This window comes from Triplophysa rosa, linkage group LG10 (genome assembly GCF_024868665.1).
Source record: "Triplophysa rosa linkage group LG10, Trosa_1v2, whole genome shotgun sequence".
Taxonomy (NCBI): domain Eukaryota; kingdom Metazoa; phylum Chordata; class Actinopteri; order Cypriniformes; family Nemacheilidae; genus Triplophysa; species Triplophysa rosa.
In genome coordinates this window covers 7,102,722-7,120,406 of record NC_079899.1, presented here as the reverse complement: position 1 = coordinate 7,120,406, position 17,685 = coordinate 7,102,722, and the positions used below count along the sequence as shown (strand labels likewise).

General features: G+C 37.9%; 1 protein-coding gene across 10 annotated transcripts in view; it reads left to right on the top strand.

Annotated features, from left to right (window-relative positions):
- Positions 1 to 17,685, top strand: part of smoc1 (SPARC related modular calcium binding 1) — a 63,802-nt gene that overhangs the window by 10,811 nt on the left and 35,306 nt on the right. For 7 of the 10 annotated variants that reach the window (XM_057344235.1, XM_057344234.1, XM_057344232.1 and 4 more), the window contains exons 2-7: positions 3,798 to 3,963; positions 4,286 to 4,369; positions 12,236 to 12,348; positions 13,132 to 13,231; positions 15,016 to 15,066; positions 15,975 to 16,022. In XM_057344235.1, coding sequence (XP_057200218.1) covers positions 3,798 to 3,963; positions 4,286 to 4,369; positions 12,236 to 12,348; positions 13,132 to 13,231; positions 15,016 to 15,066; positions 15,975 to 16,022 — 562 coding nt within the window. The remainder of the gene's footprint in view (positions 1 to 3,797; positions 3,964 to 4,285; positions 4,370 to 12,235; positions 12,349 to 13,131; positions 13,232 to 15,015; positions 15,067 to 15,974; positions 16,023 to 17,685) is intronic. The other 3 variants (XM_057344239.1, XM_057344238.1, XM_057344237.1) reach the window with 1 other exon arrangement.

Genomic DNA, 17,685 nt, shown 5'->3' with positions numbered 1-17,685 from the left:
TTAAATTAAAGAACTCTGTGACTGAAAAGAAGTACAAATAATAAAATATAACCAAACATGTTACTTAATTTACCTTTCACATTTTTGTACTCATCTCACAAAAGTCTAAGATAACAATAAAATACTTCAACTTTATTCTTGTCTGTTTCTGTTTATGAAACTAACATTGCTTTATTTCATTTTTTCTGAAATGTAAAATAAATTGTCTTTATCTTGGGTCTGTATTAAAAGAAGTGGGTTGATTTTTGCTGCAACTTCAATAAAAAAGTTAAAAATCTTATGAGTGAATTCTACTCTGAAGATGTATATGTATTTGCTGGTTTTTGTTAGTAAAGAACTCAATCTATATATCACATATATTGGTTGATTTATTCATTTTTTATATTTTGGATTTTTAAAAACAAGTAGAAGTCGTGTTGAATGTCATTTTACCTAAGTGAAATGACCACAGTTTTAACGTAAGACAAGCAATCAGGTTGAATGGAATTTACGTTTGTTTTACACAGAGTGAACGACTTCAACATGAGTTTAGCATGTGTCAGAGTTTAGCATGATGCTAATAGCATCACTGTTAGCATACATACCCCATGTAGACGGAGCAGCGAGAGATGAACTACAGTGCACCTTTTTGTCTGTACAGTACATGATGCGTGTGCACACACGTGCAGTCAGCGGACATGAGAGATGCGCGTCAGTCAGCAGAGACACATGCGAGCATAAACTAGCCGTGAAAGACAGGCTGTGCGAGCGCACGTTTACATGTTTACTTGCGGCTTTGAGTGTATGACGGCTGTGAGTGTGACGGCAACAGAAGATCGGCTTGGAATCGGAGAGACGTGAGACTGACTGGCCGGTCACCGGTCCGGCCGATCATACGAAAAACTGGCCGATTCCGATCTCTTTCAGTTTTTAGTACTGTTAACTCATTTTTAATGAGTAGATTGTACTATTCGGGAATACAGTGTATAATAGTTTCCTACTATTCATTAAATTAAACTTCTGTCCACAATTACACAATATATGTGGTTAAATTAATGTTTACATTTGAGATAAAACGTTACCATACACACATGTACTAACACACATCAGTATGCAATACTTTTAGTGTAAGGTGATGTATTGATTGTGATTGTATTGATCATCTACACCATGTCAGTGAGGTGTGGCTTTTAAAATCTTGTTTCTTAAGTCTACTACATTATCACTGGGAGATGTTTGTGCCTGTAAGATAACCCAGAGATAGAGGAGAAATAGAATCTGTGTTAGTGCCTTTCTGTGATTCCCAATTTTTTTTCAGATACCATTATCTCCTAGAGCCATAGGAGGGAGATTGTAATAGGGTTGTCATGTCATTGAAAAGTCCTCCTATGTACTGCAAAAGCTCAAATAGCATAAGTGAGATTGTAAGGATAAGTGTTGGCTCAAGAGTTCACAACCCCCCCCCCCCAAAAAAAACACATTATGTGTCATCATAATTCACCCTTATGTTGTTTCAAACCTGTATTTTCTCTCACAGAACTAAAAGGTTTGAGATTGCAAAATGTCCTGGCTGCTCTTTTCCATGAAGATCCATATAAATGAGAACCAGTGGTGGTCATTACAAAACCATGTAATATGTGTACTATGTTTATGCTGAATGTAATGCCATTTTTGGACCATACCAGTCAATAGCAGTTGTGACATTTATCTTTCTGTTGCGTGGAATAAAGAAAATGATTAGAAATGCACAGATATATCGGCCAATAATCAGTATCGGTCGATAAAAGTAATTCTTTACACAATCAGCCAATAGTTAAAAAACAGCTGATGATCAGGACCGATATATCCTGTCAATCAAAAGAGGACAGATAAATGCAATTAATTTGTTCTCTGCAGAGAAAATGTTAAGAAACATCACCAATTTGATGTTCAATATCATTATATAAATTAATAACATTCAGAAAGTTAAGAAATACTGATTTAAACTTCAGAATCGGCATATATATAATAATCGGCTATCAGTATCGGTGGAGGAATTTTCTAATTATATGACAGATTTTTTATATCCACTAACTCTTGATGAAGATTAAGTGTCTTTTATCTTATATTAGAACATTTTAAAGGCAAATTTCAGTATAAAATAATCAGTTAAGAATTCTTGTTAGCAAAATGATTTATAATACTCAAAGTTTCCTGAGAGATCTTCACCTTGCTTGTCTGTGGAAGCTTTGGCCCTTGCTGCTGCATTCCTTTTCAATATAACTGTTTACCATGTGAGACTAAATGTGCCTAATGTATACTGTATGTATAAATTAATAATTATACAAATATTAGATACCTGTACAAGTATATACTTTTTTTAAGCTAAGTGCGAACCTGTTGAAAAGCAAATGTCAGTACAGTTTTAACACAGGTAAAGGTTTGTTAAAATCAACAAGTTTGCTGCACGTAGGCCATCTTCAGTGTGATCTATTGCTACATTGTCAAATATTAAGCATGGATTGATCAAGCTCTTTATTGATAAGAGAACCTGACCACAGTTGTTAAACACACAGTCAAATCTACAAATGCATTACACAATGCTGCACATAAGTCACATTTTCAGACTTAGAAACAAATGAAGAAACAGAAGCTGGAATATTGTCCAAAAAGAGGAGTTTTTTTTATTTATGTACTTTTAAAACAACACAGCTCTTCATCAGACATTAACACAGCATCAGGTCACGTCTGATGTATCAGTAACATTTGGTCCCATTTGACTAATAGCCTAACAACTGATCTTAAGAGACTTAATTCTAAAGTTTGTCATGTGTGTTTAATGAGAAATGTTCAGTTTGTTCAGCTGGGTCACATTAAAATGGAAAATGTACCCCGTGTTCCTGCTGTGCTATGAGCTGCACTGCGTGATAGGCCAGCAGCTATCTGCATGTTAAGTCTGACATCATGCACTATCATTTCTGGGTCCAAATGCTCTATCAGAAGCCAAAAGCAACCAGCAAACGATGCTTATATTTACTTATGGTGTGAAGGAAAACTATAGAAAAAACAAGATTGTAACTTTTATCCCCACAAGGAAATCCCAGATGGGCCAATATAAAGTGCCCCTAAACAATCCTGAACTGGTTTCTCTTTTCATCCTTGTACCACCCATACTGGCCTTGTATATGTCAAGGTTTGAGAAAATTGAATGTGATTACTGTTAATACAGTGGTTTAAAGGGAATTGGATGTCAGACAAGTATGTAATGTGGCGTGGAAACAAAATATTTTGTTGTCTGCTGGGTGATTTTGAATCTTTCAAGTCAACATTCTTAAAGATGTATATCTATTCTGGTTATAAAATGTAAGTTTGGGGCAACTATTTTTTTACACTGTAATATTATGAAAGTAAAATGGGTTGCGAATAATGTTTCATATTGATTTTGGACCTTTTGGATCCATATTAAATATGTATTTCCATATATATCTGGCTTGAATAGATCCCTCTCTCTTCTCCCATTAATTCTGTCTTTTTATATAATTTTAAATACAGTACATCTTCTCTAAGGCTGTATGGGATTTGACCTTATTCTCGCAGGCACATAATTCATTTGAATAGCAATTGCACCGAAAAACAACGAGAGCATCTTGATTTTTCCTATCAAACCTGTGAAACTCATTGAGTTGTTTTAATACTCTGTAGCTGTTTAATTTATGACACTGTTATTATGGGTTTAGTCAGGCTATTCTGTCAAGTGCTTCATGGCTTATTATACTGACATGCCTTCCTTGCTCAGTAAAAATCTACTTTATATACAGTATGTATGCACGTGTTTGCAGTGGCTTATAGGGGACAGGGAGAGCCACTGTGCCACTGTCTGCTCCAAGACCCATGGCAAACCTGTGTGTGGTTCAGACGGACGCAGTTATGATACCAGCTGTGACCTACAGAGGGCGAAATGCAAGGACCACACTCTTAGCCTTGCCCACAGGGGGAGATGCAAAGGTTAGTAAAAATCAGCCATGTTTGATTGGTTTTAATAACAGGCATCAATTTATATGAGAAAATGTCAAATGAATACTATGAAACGAATAGTTCTGATCATGAATCCTGATTTTATACAGTTTAACTTAATTATTGAGAGAAACCCAAAGTAAAAATTAAATATTTTTAAGGAAACATACCTTAAGCTTTTTTATGTTATATCTGCTCATTTGGGTAATGCATGTTTAAGTATTAGCATAATGGCACTAGTAAAATAAAACATAGCTAAAATAAAAATGTGTTGATTTGTATAATTGTCGTCTTGTTATTGTTATAACTTCAGGAAAAAACTTTGTGAGAATAGATCAACCTCCCATCCTCCCAGCACCTACACTTGCTTCAGAGAGCAAAGGGGTGGAATTGAAAGGTATGGTCTACAGTATAAGTTTGTAGAGGGTTTAAAAACACATACAGAATATACAAGACACAAAAGCAGGGAACTTTGCACACGTCTGTTCCATTGTGTTCCATGTGAAACAAAATTGCATAATCAACAAGATAAAAATGTAGAACAGGACTTTTATTTATCTTGAATTGTTTAGATTGTGAAAAGAGTCCATTACAAACCATAATTGTGTGGTTGAATGGGAATTGATTGTTCTTTCAGAGGCGGATCACATTTTGATGCCATTTCAAGATTTCACTGTAAATTGATTGATGAACATTGCAAGAAAAACACCAGAAAAGGGCATTAAAGTGATAGTTCACCCAAAAATAAAGATTCTCTCATCATTTACTCACCGTCTTGTCATTTTATACCTGTATGACTTTCTTTATTCCACAGAACATAAAAGAAGATATTTTGAAAGATGTTGTTAACCGGACCCCATTCACTTGCATTAGTGTCCATACAATAGAAGTGAATGGGGGCCTGTGCTGTTCGGTTACCAACTGTCTTCAAAATATCTTCTTTCATGTTCTGTGGAAGGAAGGAAGTCATAGAGGTTTGAAATGACAAGAGGCTGATGACAGAATTTTCATTTTTGGGTGAACTATCACTTTAATAAAGAACATGACAGCTTCTACCTCACACTGCGCACCATTTTAAAGTTTTAAAAAGAACCATCACACACATTTCCAATTCTGTTGCTCAAGGGATTCTGGGCAGTAACTGAAAAAGCATGTAAAAAGCACCAGATTTAGTAAACAATCCAGTCACCTTTATATATAAGTATAAATACAATACTAGTTTGACTATGTACACAAAATGATTTGGAACACAACAATTTAGCATATTTAGAACGGGCTGTATTATTTGGTATTGTAAAGGTGGCTAATCCCAAATCAGCTCAGCAGAACACAATGTGTGTGTGTGTCAGTCTAGAAGAATACAATCCCCAGAGAGAACATCTAAGGAAACACACAATGCCCACTGGTATGCATGTAAGTTTTTGCAGACCGTGTTCAATGCCAAACCCTGAACCAAAAGACAGATTGACTGGCCTGAAGTCAAGGTCAGTCTGCTTCAGTTTCTCAAAGCGTCGGTTAAAGGTGCCAGGTGATGTTGTTGTCATTTTTGTTTTTAGGAAAAACAGTAATTAGGATCTACTAACAAACTTTCCCTATATTTTAACTTGCTTAGCACTTAATAGAAACCTCTGGTAAATTACTGTGATTTACCAAGAATGACGCTAATATTTACAAAAGGCCAGCTAACCAAATAAGTAAAACAAGGTGTAATGGAAAGTTAGGCTTCTGTGTTTTGACTTGGAAAAAAGGAAAAGGTCAGATTAAGATTTAAAGGGATAGTTCACACACAAATGCATTGCCAAAATTTTCTTCTGCTGAAGACAAAAGAAGATATTTTTAAAGAATGTCTGAACTGATGTTTTATCAATTGACCCTTCGCAAAACCCCGCCCCCCTTCGTTCCTGTTGCTATGTCAGACAAGCTTTTGGTATCACAATTTGTGCACTCCCCGCATGGGGAAATAGAGAAGAATTTCTGGAAAAATGACACGGTCTGCAATATGCATTCAAGGGATACATTCAGGGTTTGAGATAACTGTAACAATAATTATACCTATATTTGTGTCCACACCAGCAGATGATAACATTACGTTAATTTTAAATTTGCACGATGCAGTAGGCTACTAACATTAATGTCACACAAATAGATGTATAACTAACCTAAATGTGGTGTATTAAGTGTGAGAGAGAGAGTAACTTCGGGCAGTTTTTGTCGGCCGTCACGTGATCCTTCTTTGAAAATGAAAGTAAACTTTTAAGTATTAGTTCAGTGTAGAAAAGAATAACAGTCCAACAGTGTCTTAATCTTTATTTGTTTTAAATACAACAAAAACAGTACAGCTGTTGCTTTACGACGTCATTGCTGAAAACGTCTTTCCTGAAAATGTCACTGCAAATGCTGCTCTCTGAAGGCTGAAGATGGGCTCATCATATCACAGGGAGCAACAGCATATCTTGCCAGGCTCGACCTGATTTTGCCAAGTGGTTGATGTCCTCAGGGCAACATATTTTGTTGACCGAAGGACAACATTCTTATAAATAAAACCTAAACCCACACCAAACCCCAACTCTAACCATAACTTACCCCGATAAGTTATGATAAGAGGGAAACGATAAGTGAAAAACAATGGTCTAGAAGCACCTAATCCTGCTTGGAAGATTAAACTTAAAATAAACTGTAAACTTATTTCTGAAATCTGATTGGTTGATTTAAATGTTGTCGCAGGGTCAACATGATGTTGCCCTAAGGACATCAACCACTTGGCAAAAACAGGAGAGCCTCATGCCAGCTTGCTCATACATGTAATATTTAAGTAATATATCAATAAGTATTATATCAGCCTTAAAACACCACTTCCCGAACGTACATTAATGATTTCAACAATTTTGTTTCTCGTATGTGTATTGGTATAACTGTTAGTTGTGATGTGAACTCCGCTATCCTCCTTCATTTAGAATGATTTTTAAAAGTTATAACTTAGTTATTGTTTATCTGTCATGGTTCTTCTCCATCTTGTCTTGCTTTTCTTGATCTAGTGGCAGAATCATGACAGAACCTCTTGTTTCATGTGGAGAGGGGCATTTTGGCAGTGATGGCCTTCCATACTCTCCGGTCTCGTCATTGTTCCTGCCCTCTTGTTTCCTCGTTAGTGCTCTTTATGATTTCATGCCCCACACCTGTCCCCTCTTGATTTTGATCCCTTATAATGCCCTTGTGTTTTCTGTCCTGTGCTGGTTCATTGTCATTCGTTTGATGTGGGTGAGTCCTTGTCTTGTTAGTGTAGTCTAGTCTTTTGTAAAATATGGTGAATGTTATTTTTAGTCTTGTTAGTGTAGTTCGTCCTTGTTCCTGTTCCTGTGTCCTGTTATATCCATGTTCTTGTTTTACTCCCTCATGGGTTTTTGTTTTGTCTTTGTTTTATTTTATTATTAAAGTCTTGTTAACCCCTTACCCGCTGTCTGCACATGGGTCCTCTGTCCTTGTTCCCTCACCGTTCATGATAGAATGAACCAGCCATTCCAGGACCCACCAGACAGAGGATCGTGAGGGGGGGTTGATGCCACCGAGTTCCCCTCCAGGGTCAGGGCCGCCGGGCTGCCTGTCAGAGTCAGGGCCGCCGGGCTCCCTGTCAGGGTCGGGGCCGGCAGGCTCCCTTCCAGGGTCGAGGCCGCCGGGCTCCCTCCCAGGCTCGAGGCCGTGAATGAACCAGCCATTCCAGGACCCAGCAGACAGAGGATCATGCGGGGTGGTTAATGCCACCGGGTTCCCCTCCAGGGTTGAGGCCGCCGGACTTCCCTCCAGGGTCGAGGCCATCAGACTCCCTGTCAGAGTTGGGGCCGTCAGGCTCCCTTCCAGGGTCGAGTCCTCCGTATTCCCATCCAGGGTCGAGGCCGCCGGGCTCCCTTCCAGTGTCAAGGCCATCGGATTCCCCTCCAGGGTAGAGGCCGCCGATGTCCTGTCCTGCCACAGATCCCTGCCGGCATCCCAGCCGGCATCCAGTCCAGTGCAGCCAGCGATCCAGCCGGCATTGCAGCCGGCCTTTCCAGTCCATGTCAGCTGGCAATCCAGTCCGTGTCAGCCGGCAATCCAGTCTGTGTCAGCCGGCAATCCAGTCCGTGTCAGCCAGTAATCCAGTCCGTGTCATTGTGTGGACTTTTGTGTTTTGCCCTTGTTTGGACTTCCCCCTTGGATTCTTGTTCCCCCCAATTTGTTATGGTTATTGTTTTATCATGTAGCCCTGTTTTTGTTAATGTCAAAGTCTGTCTTGTCTTGTTTGTGCCTTGAGGAGCGTCAGGTTGCCGCTCCTTAAGGAGGGGCTTCTGTCATGGTTCTGCCCCATCTTGTCTTGCTTTTCTTGATCTAGTGGCAGAATCATGACAGAACCTCTTGTTTCATGTGGAGAGGGGCAATTTGGCACTGATGGCCTTCCATACTCTCTGGTCTCGTCATTGTTCCTGCCCTCTTGTTTCCTCATTAGTGCTCATTATGATTTCATGCCCCACACCTGTCCCCTCTTGATTTTGATCCCTTATAATGCCCTTGTGTTTTCTGTCCTGTGCTGGTTCATTGTCATTTGTTTCATGTGGGTGAGTCCTTGTCTTGTTAGTGTAGTCTAGTCTTTTGTAAAATATGGTGAATGTTATTTTTAGCCTTGTTAGTCATTGTTCCTGTTCCTGTGTCCTGTTATATCCTTGTTCTTGTTTTACCCCCTCGTGGGTTTTTGTTTTGTCTTTGTTTTATTTTATTATTAAAGTCTTAACCCCTTACCCGCTGTCTGCACCTGGGTCCTCTGTCCTTGTTCCCTCACCCTTCAGGACACTATCGTTATAGTGTGAACATCCATAAAGGCTTGATATATCTCTCTGTTTTACTATTACAATAATTAAAAGCTTATTTTTCATATTAATCACCAAAGCTCTACTAGTATGCTAGCTTGTCGGACTGGTTTGTTTGTCGGACAAAATGGCGGTCAGTCACGGGGGCACATAATATCGGCGTTATGATTGGTCAGATCGCCTGACCCTTGCGAAGGGTCAATTGGAGTCATTTTTACCACAATCCATTGTTTAGAAAAAAAACTTGTTTTGTAGACCTCACAAGATTAAACATTTGAATTTGAAATAAATATGTGAATCAATGAGCACTTTTCCACCATCACGCCGAATCGTTCTTGTTGCTTAATCATTCCACACCGTGCCATTCCATGCCAGCCGGTGCGTAAATGGTTTCATTTTCCACCGCAGGGCTGATAACGGAAATTCTTAGAATGTAAACACAAACACGTCACGCGCTGCCTGGTAACACAAGAGACTGAGCTATAACGGCTCTGCGCGCATTCATTAGCACGATTCAACCGTGCTGAAAATTCCGAGCTGAGAACAGTTTGTAATCGTGTCGTGTCGAACCAGGCTCACGTGGAAACATAACTGTAACCGTTTCAGACTGTGCTTAGAACGATTCGGCGCGATGGTGGAAAAGCGCTCAATTATGACAGAAGTGTGTGGGTAGCGCTTTCCCCCTTTAATTAAAGTTTTAGTTTTGATTATTTCATAAATGTCTTGACATGCACTGGGGGACTGACTGTAGCCCTCCTATCCGGTCCAGTCACGGTCTTTACAAACATAGCGGGTGTTTGTAAATTCTGCATTGGCTCACAGGCATGTTTATCTGTCTGAATGCTGATATTAATACATTTTAAAGTCGGAATGCAAGTAATTTTAGTTGTATTTTGTGAATTTAAGTTAAAAGTGCTGATGTTGCACGGCAGTCAAACCACGCAGTCCAACTAAGTGTTGTCAGGCCCGGATAACGAATTCAGGGGCCCCTGGGCACAAGTGTCTTGTAGACCCCCCCCCCATACGCACGTACGCACAATAAAGTTTTGAAATAGCCTACAGGGTACTACGTGTATAAGCACCTCTATCTTATACAGGATTACATTGGCAAGTTACAAACTATGATCACAACCTGAAGGACAATATCAACACCTGTACACATCCTCCATCATACAAGATTTACACCACAACAATGCTTTTCTGGACCAGCAGCAACAATATCAAGACATTTCCCTGCATAATGAAACTCACTGGCATTTGCAAGCACACATGCCTCACATCTACCTATTAATTCAGTTCTATCAGATTCTTCCATAATTCACACACAAACACGCCGGATTCACAAAACTGTTCTTAAGAGAAAATATAAAAACTTTATTAAGATAAATTATAGGACGTTCTTAAGAATATTCTTAAGTAATATTTTCTTATAAACATTTTAATTTGTCTAAGAATAAAAGGGCAGACTTTGTCATTGATTATACTATAAGAGTAATTTGTCCTTTGGTTAAACATTGTAAGCACCTCGCGACTCACGTTCTTATGTAAGCGTTTGTGTTAAACGGCATTAACGAATATTATAGGTATACTTACACGAGTCTGTGTAAGTAAACATTTTGCAAAGCACTCTGGATTTTCTAATAACGAAGGCTAAAAATCGGTAAAGTAAGGCAGTTAGACCTGATCATATCAAAATTCATTATTGGCGAAGAAACACCACCAAATACATGTAAACAACTGTTACCTTTTGAGATTTTAAAGACAACCGTGAGGGTATTCTAGCCTATGGATTATATTTACAACAATAAAGCCGTTTTCATTTACATATTTTCAGTTTAGTGACTTAGCGCGACATTTAACAAATCACCATAAAAAGCGGCGATTTTGGCTACATTCTTTCACACAGCCTCTGTCTAGGTAACCATACATATTTACAGACGAAATGTGTTCATGTTTATACCAGAACAAGGCAAAATAGCATGAGAGCACAATTTAAAAAAAGTTCAGACTAGAGATGACATTTCTGTGAGTGATTTACTAACAAGGTGCACATAAAAAAACACAGGTGCATATCTCATTCCCATAATGACCAACACAATCTACTAAGAGCAGCGCAAATTACCGCAGGGTTTAAGACCGCTACAATACCAATAACATGACAAGAGCAACTTTAGTAAATCGTGTTGCATGATTTAATTTAAATACTCTTCTCCCATAAAGTTTGCGTCTGAAGAGGAAACTCCTACAAATGCATATGCGATAAGGTCAGTCTCCAAAACAGCTGTGTCCACGCATTTTTTTGCGCTAATTTACACTGCGTGTCTTTAGTAAATACCGGCAATAGTTTTTTTTTTTTGTCAAAAGAGGCGTTTGAGCTGCGAAGCTTTTATTAATTCTGGCCCATTCTTCTTTTTAAAATAGCCAATAACAAAATAATAAATGTCCCAAATACAGACTTTGCAAATGTTTTGGAGCACATTAGTTTATAGATATTCTAAAACAAAACAATATATATATATACACATACACACACATATATATATATATATATATAATTACTTTTCACTTGAAAAAGTAAAGTAAGGGATTACTCTTATTTTTCTGTAACAGTTACTTCTGATGTAATTAAACTAAATACTTTGTGTAATATGTGTGTGTGCAGAAGATAAATTTACATCAAAATTCAAAGTCTAACTTTAAAATCTGTGCTTTAATGTATAATTCTCACATTTGTAATTAATAATAATACTTTATGTAGTATTATATTATTTATTTGAATGAATTAAAAGAGCCGTTTCATGTCTATCCTTGAATCACTTAGCTAATCAAGGTTGATGTAGGATATAGAAAGTAATTAGTAATAAGTAATTAAATACTTTTTGAAGAGAGTAACTTGTACAGTAATCTAATTACATTATCGAATGTGTAATTAGTAACTAGTAATTAATTACTTTTTCAGAGTAACTTACCCAACACTGTATACTTTATATATATATATATATATATATATATATATCATTATTATTTCAGGAGGACTTTAACATTTATTTAACTTATTACTACACACTCTTTTTTGGTTGTGCATGCCAAATAATTGTATTTACCATATTATGCTTTAAATTATACAATATGAACAAGTGTACTGATGTAGTAGGTTATATCAAACTGAAAAAAGACTGATAAAAAAGGTTGGAAGTGTGCGCATTTGTTAATGTCCCACGGAAGTTCCCAGTAATGATTATTTACAATTACATTTGCTGTTTGTTTTCATTTATATTTTTTAAACCTATGACATTAGCATTAATGTTTATAAGCACCATGCTCCACTATTTAAACGATAGTCCATCTATGTACTAAACTAAACATGTTCTCAAACTGAAATGACGTGCATACTTCAAATATGTATGAGTTGTTTTTGTGTCCAACAGAAACAGGCCAATCCAAATGTCGACTGGAAAGGAGCCAGGCTTTGGAGCAGGCTAAGAGGCCACAGGAATCTATTTTTACTCCACAATGCAATGATGATGGAACATTTGCACAGGTTAGAGTCAGAGTGGGACCACTGCGTTTTATACGTTGTAACACTATTCACATTACTTACATTAGTGAATCCTATATAGCATTGCTTGGTGGAGAAATTACCCATCCAAAGTCTTCCCCAGACCTGATCTAAATCCAAAAAGCATTACATGCCTGTGTTTCTCATCAGTATGGTCACAATTCTGCTTGTTAAAGTGGACATCCAGTCTAGGCTCAAAAAGGATTGGATTACCCATACATTTTATTTCTATCATCATTTATTCTCACTCATGTCAGTTTAAATTTGTGTGACTTTCTTACTTCCATTAGACACTAACACAAGGATTTTAAATACGTATACTGGTCACTGTTTGTCATGCAATTGCAATGAATGGGTACTAAATCTTTTAAAAGTTCAAAAAGAGCAAACAATCAAAAATGCAAACATTTACATGAAGTTTCATGAAGTCTTATATGATAGTTAAGTTAACTCATATTTCTAGTTGCAATGTATATATAATGTAAACAGAATATAGTACACAGTCATGGACTATATGACTTTGTTGCTTCTATGAAAGCATGAGTCCCTATTTATTGTAATTCAACAGAAACACTGACCAGCACAGTTAATAATGACACTCACATTCATCATTAAATGCCTCATCATTTACGAGAGCCATTTTTCACACCGGATAGCTGTAGTCCCTCAGCACAACTGCTGGGGCGTTTCGTGAGGGTCATCCAGGAGATACGAGAACAGTTACAAGAATTTCCTCTCACCTCTATCTGTCTGTCTCTCCTCCAGGTCCAATGTCACACACTCACAGGGTACTGCTGGTGCGTGACAACAGATGGCAAGCCAGTCAGCGGTTCTTCTGTCCAGAACAAAACGCCAGTGTGCTCAGGTACTGTATGTTTGCTGATAACATCTCTAGACTGTTTGCTTGGATTATCGCTTTGTGTTTAGGTCATGCTGAAAAGCAGAACCCCCAAACCTTCAGGCTGTACTCAGGTGCCTTGCTCAAGAAGTTGTGTCTGTAGTTCATCACTTTCAAAGCTATTAGACTTTGTTTGATTCACATTGTGCTCTTTGTTTTGATGGAGTCAACGTGATGTTAAACTCTAGCCACTGCTCTGTTTAGTTTACTTCTACTGTGTTTGTGCATGGAGCCAAAAGGTGATGGATTGTGTCCTGAAGGACTTACTCCGACTCTGAAAGTTCATGCGTTTTTCTCTACTCTTTGTCTGCTTTACTCTCTTCCTGTCTTTTTCCAGATTCACACTCAATCAATCTTTTATCTTCATCCGTTGGAGTCTCTATGGCTTTTCCCTCTTCTCCATTTTTGCTTTTGCTCTTCTCTCTTTCTCTCTTTCTCACCCTCTCTTTCTTCTATAACAGTGGTTTCAGTGGAAGGTTGGAACGAGGGAACTGTTCTCTCCGTAAATGAATGGATACACTTTGCACTAATAGCCCTGGTTATTCTGTTGGAGATAACAAGACAGACTCCTGCCAGATTTGGATTACATTTTGATTGGAGCACCTAGTTCTAGTCTTCTAGGTTTTTTCATTTGTCTTGACATTTTATGATTACATAGCATCACTTTCTTACTTAACCTTGATGCTACATTTCTACAATCTTTCAGTTTATCTGTAGCAAATTGCAGAGACACCTGTGGAACTTTTATTGTTGCCTGTTTCACTATAAATCACTGTCATTTTGTTTCTTTATGAATTATGAAATATTTTAGCCTAAAGCTATTGTATAGAATAAATAAGCTGCTAGTGATAACAAATGGAATTGCTAAAGTAATCATACTGGCAATTTCCACAAAGTTTTTTTGCAAACACACCCTCATCTCCCTTTGTTAAACAGACAGTCCCACCCCTAACTCACACCAGTGGTTGAACAACTGTGTCGGGCCGCTCATATAAACAGAGCAATATTTTGATAGCACCACATGTGAAACAGCATGCCATACTACATCTTACATCTGTATTCACAATATGCATTTGTGTATTGTTTTATTTCTGTATTTTTTACATTTTTCAAAATGTAAAGTACACAACAGGTCATACCTTCAAATGCAATGCGCTTGACATGACCTTCCATTTCCAGCATGTCGAATGAAGCTGCAATGACTATTACCTGAGATTCCTAACATCTTTTTATTAAATCAGACTGCAAAATCTCATTTTTACACTGGCTGGGTTCAGCCCCTATATTTGTGCCCTAAACTCCATGAATTCTAGCAGATGGATTTTTTTTACATATTTTTCATTTTAAAGTCAATAAACAGTATTTACGGCTCTGTGTGCTAGTTCTCTATTATATCAGCAAATTAGGCTGGGATAGGAGAGATGTGTTTTAAAATCAATAAAAATATTACACACATTAGCTGATGAGCATACGTTGATTATTGTGTAACTGCCTGTATCCTGCTCTTTTTTTCTCTTGTTGTCTTGATTCTATCATTTCATTATTTTTTCTTGCATAAGTAAAAGAATCACATTGAAGTGCCCACAATGATGTTTGATGTCATAACATCGTGTCTACACCAGACACGTGTGTGACATTTAAAAACCATCCCATACAATACATTTCATGCATATTCACATGATGGGCTAGTCCTGTCCCAGAAGTGAATCCCATGAATCACCACATCACAAATGTCTCACACACGTTTGCAGGAAACTTCCGTGAATTTATGGGAACTCAAGCTGGGACGAGTGGATTATCAGGTAGTAGATTCCATTTCAAATATACTTTTTGTTCACAGATCTGCCCCTCTCCAGCATTTTAATTGGTAACGTCGTAATCTTGCATTTATGCATGCCTTTAATCCAGAACATTTGCACGTACTTGAAACAATGTGATTGTGAATTGTTTGTGTATGACTACTTTAGCAACCCTCGTATCAATATTCTGTTTTGTGTCAGTGTGCAAGGATACTTGATATTGGAGATCTTTCTTCATGCAGAGTTTAGCAAACTTATCGAGCAGTCTGCATAGGGAAAACAGTCATGCACTGGCCATTAGGACCAAACCCCCCAAAATCTAAAACAAGTTCTCTTGTGAAGTAGTCTGGGGCCCTATAAATTAAGTTAAAGAACAAATGACTGTTATTTTGGTCCTACTGTATCTTATAATCCTCTGAAGCTCCCACTCTGCAGGGCAATACTTTTATGGAGAAGAGAGCATGGGTTTGGTCACCCACAAACAGAACATATTGAGGGATTCGCTTAATAGTTGTTATGTTAAAACAATGTTACACTAAACTCTACAGAATGACAGGTCTCCATTAGGGCCGAACATCAATATGAACAAATGCACGCAGCGCATCAAATTGACATAATGAACTTATTTTTGGGGTGGTTAAAGCATTCTTTCATCAGTGATTTCAGGGTGCACTGTTGGTTTTGGTTTGGTATAAACACTGGGGACAATATTTATTGTTTTTATGTAAATGAAGATTTTAGAGTTATTGCATTTTTTTCGTTGTATGTGATTTTCCAAACTGCATGCTTTGTTTTACAAGTAAAATATTTGTACAGATGTCAACCCGCTCTACAGAAGTACTGCACTGTGAAGCAGTTTCTGTACTGTGCTGTAGAAGTTGTGTAAACATTTTGTTTTTCTCTCTTTAAAGGGTCAGTAACCGATAAGCCACCAGGACCTCCTAGTTCTGGCAGAAAAGGTGAGTTGAGTTTCATGGAAATGTGTGTGTGTGTGAGAGAGAGATTTTCTAGATATACTGAAATACACAGTTTAGAGATGCTAAACTAGAAAACCACCAAACGTTTTTTTGCGATTTTATTTTGTAAGATGAAATGTGTTTTAGCAGAACATCAACTTGTACCTTGACATATTCATTGGTCTGACCCAACTCGGTGTCAAATTTTACTTGAGACTTAGCACCGTACAGAATGAAAACCTAGTCTAGATGTTTTGTTTTATAGCCAGGGATCATTTCAAAGACTGAGCTCTACCAATGCCGCACTGGTCTCTATTACAGCAGTGAAATCTCAGCTAATATAGATGTTAACCGCAGTAATGGCAGGTAGCTACTTTTGAGGCCTGTAGCTCAGGAAAGCCAGATTGGCATTTACAAGTCTCAAGGGTGGTGTTGGTAAAGGTTGCAGTGGGAAGGGGTTACTGGGAATGTGAGGTGATATTGTAGGGTCTTCAGTATGGAGTGTGCATGTGGTTTGGCTTTGGTTCTGTTTTTTCCAGATCTTGTTTCAGTTCTGCTGCACTGGGCTGCACTCAAGACACACACAACAGATGTTTGTATCACCAGCAGGTGGATGGTGCTCATATGTTACTGTAGGCTTGCTCTCAGCCCTATATAGCTTAACATCATAGGGTTCAATAAGTAAAAGTGCCATTCATGTATCTTCACACATACTTATTTTAGGCAAAAACACATAAACCTCTCAAGACAGACCTACTGCGAGCTTTGATGTACAATACAAAGTAACAAAACCCAGACTGATTCGATTACAGATACAGTAAAGGATTAATTAATCCTCTCTAAAAGCTGCCAAGTACATTACTGTTACTATAATGTGATTTTTTTTTAATCCAATTAATTTGTTTAATGACTTAAAATTCTTAATCAAACAGTTTTGATATGGACGCAATGAATGTGTGGCAGTCACTGTTGCTCTGTTACTTTGATCTAGACTTGTTCTTCCATTAAAAAACATACAGTAGGCTCTTTGCCAGTGTATATCGCATAGCCACCACTTATTATGAGTGTATGTAAAAGACAGAAACAATAAAATAACATTTCAAAACTTTGTAAATGTAGACAGGGGCGGTTCTAAGGTGGGTGGATATCCGGGGCTTAGCCCAGAGACCTCTAAATATGTATTCAAATACAGTGGCGTAGCAAGTCAGGTCCGGGCCCACATGCAAGAACGTTTAATGGGCCCCCTCCGTCTGTTCGCAACCGCATTGCACATAACTGGGCATCGGTTGTGTATTCAGGTTTGTTATTTAAATGTTGATGCGCATCAATCATGCTCAAATAGTAGCAGACCTCTAGAGAGTGTAAACTCCCAAGCGCCAGAAAGAGTGAAAAAGTGACGCAGCCAGTGTTTTGCACGTGTTTTCACATGCGACATGTGAACAGCCCGAACATTTCAACGCTAAAACAGTTGTCAAACATTAAACATTTAGCTACTTACATTGCGCTGGCTCTTTCTCAGTTAAAGCGGACTTTAACCTCGGCTTCTATCCATAGCAAATCCCGCCTTCCTTCTGTTTTGCCACCTCAATTAGATTGATATTGACGAGCTCATTCAGAGTCCATATAAATTAAACTTAATTCCGTTTCAACAAAGCAAGGTAAACAA